At 32.4% G+C, this 5,280-nt stretch overlaps 1 protein-coding gene across 1 annotated transcript; it reads left to right on the forward strand.

Moving 5' to 3' along the window:
* Positions 1-569: 569 nt before the first annotated feature.
* On the forward strand, positions 570-2,776 carry LOC133299637 (aldehyde dehydrogenase family 3 member F1-like; the record flags this gene model as incomplete). The annotated part of the gene is made up of 4 exons (XM_061499120.1): positions 570-742; positions 949-1,039; positions 2,279-2,428; positions 2,507-2,776. Coding segments are annotated over 4 exons (684 nt in total), but the record flags the coding sequence as incomplete, so codon positions are not given.
* Positions 2,777-5,280: the final 2,504 nt, after the last annotated feature.

Consider the following 5,280-nt stretch of genomic DNA (forward strand, 5'->3'; position numbering starts at 1 on the left):
GTGATGTTATGTACATCTACTTGGTTAGAGTACATATACTAGAAAAGAATCAATTCCAACTCTATATTAATGATTTTATATATGTCTAACAAATCTCTTCACAAAATAGTCTATTGGGCTAATGATGAATAATATATCATATGCATAACATAGCTATACTGTACTGAAAAATTTCATAAAGAAAATAGAGGATGACGATGATCGAGCTCGTAACTATTTGGTCACAGAGAATCTGATAATACGTAAATAATTAATTTAACCTAAAAACTTAAACTAACCGGTGAAGTTATATTTATGGGTTAAAGTTTAAAGTTTCTTATGTTACGTAAAAATGTCAAATCATTTCTGCACAAACATGATAACATGGGTCCCATGAAAGTTTAAAAAAGAAAAAGAAAAAAAAGGTTGAAAGCCACGTTTTTTCTATCTGCAGGAACAGATTGAATTCTTATGTTGAATTTCAATCCCCTATATTTGGGGAGTCACACAAGACAAATCACTCCCCTGTATTTGATCAACTACTATATATATTTAACTAGGGGCGTGTGCTTACTCTTGGTTTCTTTTAGGTACAATTAATGAAGGTCTGGATCAAGAAAATGTTTGGAGAGAACCCAAAGCATTCCAACACTATTGCGAGGATAGTTAATAAACATCACTTCTTTAGATTGAAGAATCTTCTTGCTGATCAAGAGGTCAATAAATCTGCTGTTTATGGTGGCTCAATGGACGAAGAAAACTTGTAACTAACACGCCGCCGCCCTTTTCACTCATTTGTTGCTAGCATAATATTCCTATTTTCATTATATTTAGTGGCGCATGGATTTTGCCGCATTAATTGCATGACATTATACCCCACTTGACTCTTTCACTTTTAAGAAAGCACAGACAGTACTAGATTTACATGGCAAAAAATAAAAAAAAGTCATGTGCTCAACTCTGTTTCAGATTTATTGAGCCGACAATCCTGGTGAATCCCCCACTTGAAGCAGCAATCATGGCAGAGGAAATATTTGGCCCATTGCTTCCAATTATTACTGTAAGATTCTTGCATGGACATGTGACATTAAAATTTCAATATTTTTCTTAGTAGCACTCCATAAAATAGCTAACTACTTCTCTGAGTTAGCTTATAGAGAATAAAATTTTAGTACGCGACGCTATTATTATAAGTACGTATTTCAAAGAATATTTAATTATAATATTAAATTTATTTTTTCTTTTCATATTAGCTGACAAATTTTTGAAAAGAGAAAAAAAAAAAACCTTTAATATTATAAGGGATTAGTTATTCTGTCTACTCTTATTTTGCCTACCTTTGCCTACCTCTTTTAACATCGTTAGATTATAATCTCATCTAACGGTGGAGATTTGCATAATAAAATAAACTCTTCTTATCTTTCTTTCTCCTCACTGTCTCCCACACTCTTCTCTCTCTGCTCCCCTTTCTTTCTATTGATTTGCGTAATTTACAACCTGAATTTATATTTGAATCTAAATTCATACAATGATTAATGGCATGATAGTTCTGTTGATGAGTATAATTTTTAAATTTTTTTAAATTTGATATAATTGAACACGACAGAAACCACAAAATTACAAAAAAAAAACGAAAACCATGAATAACCCTTCATTTGAATTAGTCCACGATTATCGTAATGTTTCTACTTTTCTGTTTAAATTTGAAACAAATCAACTTATCTCCTCCTTTTTATCTTGTTTTTTCAACTTGGGAGTGGGGAAAAGATCCATGTTCTTTCTATGGTACGCCCAACAACAAGCCTACCTGGTTCCATAACATAGGGCATCTGGATTTATTTCTTCTTGACACCCAATTTTAATTTTTTATGTAAATGCTCATAACAATGATTGAGTTGGATGAATTAGAAAAAAAGCTTGCACTTTTTTTTATGCTGAAGCACCATTGAAGAAAGAGAAAGGGCTAAAAGAATTTATTTTATATCGTAAATTTTCACCTTAGATGAAATTGTAATCTAATTGTATTGAAAGAGATAGGCAAAGATAGACAAAATAAGAGTAGACAGAATAACCTATCTCATATTATAATTATATACTCCCCATAATACATAATTATAATATTACCGTCCCACTTAATACTAAGTTTTATTAACTTAAAGCGTAACACATGCTTTATTTATTTATATATATATATATATATATATATATATATATATATATATATATAAATATAGTTATTTATTTCCTCTAACTCCCACTATGTGTTCCCCCTTTTTTTTTTCATGTTAATAATTTGCAGCTGGAGAAGATTGAGGACAGTATTAAATTCATAAGTTCTAGGCCTAAGCCTCTTGCCATTTATGCTTTCACCAAAAACAAAACACTGCAGAGAAGAATGGTATCTGAAACATCTTCTGGCAGCTTGACTTTCAACGATGCAATTATACAGGTAGTACCCTGTCTAGTATCTACTGCTAATCTTTTTTACATACTTTATATACTTACTGTTTATCTTTGTTCTGTGCAGTATGTAGCGGATTCTCTCCCATTTGGAGGAGTTGGTGAAAGTGGGTTTGGCATGTACCATGGGAAGTTCTCCTTTGACACATTCAGCCACCATAAGGCGATTGCCAGAAGAAGTTTCCTCACTGATTTTTGGTACAGGTATCCTCCATGGACACTCAATAAGTTTCAACTACTTGAGGTCTCTTACAACCTTGATTATCTTGGATTGCTCCTTGTCCTGTTGGGCTTAAAGAGACCTTCACAACGCAGATCTTATTTTGCTAGCTCGTGACAATATGGCAATATTTAATTCTTGTATTTTCTTACTATTATGAGTGCATCCAATAAGCATAGATCTATGCATATATCTGCAAGTGATATGTATTTATACGAGTGCATCCACATATATCGCTGGATTTAATATTTATTGTGATGTGAATTAGTCAAGTGGTACTCAAGCACTGAGTTGCAATACTTGCATTAGCCCAAATAAAATTATATTCTTCACAAAGGATAATAATAAGCAAGTTTTAACTCAACAACTAAGCAGTCTTTGTAATACATGTTTGATTCAGAAAATGGTACATACAGGAAGGACCAGTTAACTTGAAATTAATTAGTTTTGAACTCAGAATCGTAAGAAACATATAAAAAAGAATTCAAAACTAATGTGAATAGAAGTAATAATAATATATATAAAAAAAATAGTAGTACTAGATTTCTTGAAATTAAAATGAATGCTAAAATTGACGAGATTTTATTCGATTAAGACTAACGTATATATGCAAAACCTTGATGTTATTTCGAACTCACAAACACTGAATCCCAGAAATGAAATTTCCTTTGCTTCAGCTGCTAGCTGACTTCATGCACGGGTAAGCACTGTCTGGTTTCTTTTCATGGTTCTCGACCTCCATTTCATCAAATGAAAGAAGTGAGAAAAAACAATGAGAAGTATAATATAACCACAACATGACAATTGTTAATCCTAAAGTATTAAAATGCCTTGCTTTCTAATCAAAATTATAGAACAAATGAATTGTAGAAAGTGATGCAAAAGAGCTAATCGTTTCCTCAACTTTTGAGTGTTCATATATTCTTCTCATTTGGTGATGCGCAAATGGTGTAGCGATAACTCATATGGTTTATGTTGTAATAAAACTAAACAAAGTCACTAGGAATAGGACCGCGGACTAGTGATAACCGGCTTAATTATGCATGGGATATAGATTCAAAGCTCAATGTTATCATTGTATAAAATAATAATAAATAATATATTATCATTGTATAAAAAATAAAAAAATAATAAGTATCCAGACAGGACAGAATGATAAATTCATCAACCAACCGTATTGATTATTCCAGAAAAAAAAACGTACCAATGACTGAAATTTGCAGCCACAAAAGCTTATGGTAGATAAAATGTGTTCGTACTCTTGTTGCACGAGAAATATTTTCTTATGTCATGATCTTTTGATTTGTGTGCAAATTTTTTTTTGATAAGTGTAGAGTTCATTATTAATTTTGTCACAACATAAGAAAACAATTATAAAGTAACAGAGAAAATCAAAGTCCAAATAAAAACGCGGTTGTATTTTGGTCTTTGAAACTTGAAACGTACACATGTGGCTTCTTATATGGTGATCTTTTGATTCGCGTGCAAAACTTTTTTTAATAAGTGTGTAGCTCATTACTAATTGAGTCACAACATGAAAAAATAATTTTAAAACAACATGAGAAAATCAAACTCCAAATAAAAACATGATCGTATTTTGGTCTTTGAAACTTGAAACGTACACATGTGGCTTGCTATAGTTGCTAGTAAAAAAAGACCCAAATTAAATTCAAATTCACAAGAAATTGTTGGAAGATATCAAACGACCCAACGCATTTACAACTAGTATATAGGTTAAATTTAATCTCATCATTAATTAAATTGATAAATTTAATTTAAATTTTTACAAAAATTACTCAGAGTTATCAATATTTACAATTTAACCTGCTTACGAATTAATGGAGCAACTACAGAAACAATAACCTATATTTAGGCCTCTAAACAATGTAGAAAATAAACCTTGCATGCACGGCCAATTAGTCGGTGTCACCAATAATAACATAAACTGTAACAAGGGATATCTGAATTTTGAGGGAGAGAGAGTAGAAAGAGGGAGAGAGAGAGAGAGTAAGAGAGAGGATATCACTTCAAACATGCCTCATTCATTCATTCATTACGCGTGACATAAATCAATCACAATCTGGAGCAAACTTTTGGTACCACCGTGGCGTGTACTATTTCCTTTCAAAATTTGCCACTTACATTTATTTTTTTCTTTGCCACTTACATTTATTTTTTTTTATCTCACTTTCATCTTCTCTCTCCTTTTGTGATTGGTCTTCCCAACATACTACTGTGTTACCTTAAAAATTTCCCACAATCTGGAAGGTAACACCCAATGGGCCTTTTAATAAAAGGAAACTACATTCATTACACCCAATGGGCCTTTTAGAGTATTCCTAGCCCACTATGTAATCTGAGAGTCTCTTGGGATGTAGCAACTCCTCCTGTCTCTTAGCCCAATACCGGTTGCAATGTTGGAGCCCGTTACAAAATCAGTCTCTCACGATGAAACCTAGGCTGTGCATGGGTTAGGGGTCAGGTTTTTGTGCCGACTCGACCCAACTTGGTTTTTATAGGTTAGGTATTTTGACTCGACTCGCTTTAATTTGATCCAAGTCAGGTCTGACTTGGTTTGAATTTTTTTGAACTAGTTCAGAACCGGGTCGGATCTGACCTGA

This window comes from Gastrolobium bilobum, unplaced genomic scaffold, assembly GCF_033153095.1.
Source record: "Gastrolobium bilobum isolate Gb01-03AN ecotype WA unplaced genomic scaffold, APGP_CSIRO_Gbil_v1 utg4283, whole genome shotgun sequence".
NCBI classification, from domain to species: Eukaryota; Viridiplantae; Streptophyta; class Magnoliopsida; order Fabales; family Fabaceae; genus Gastrolobium; species Gastrolobium bilobum.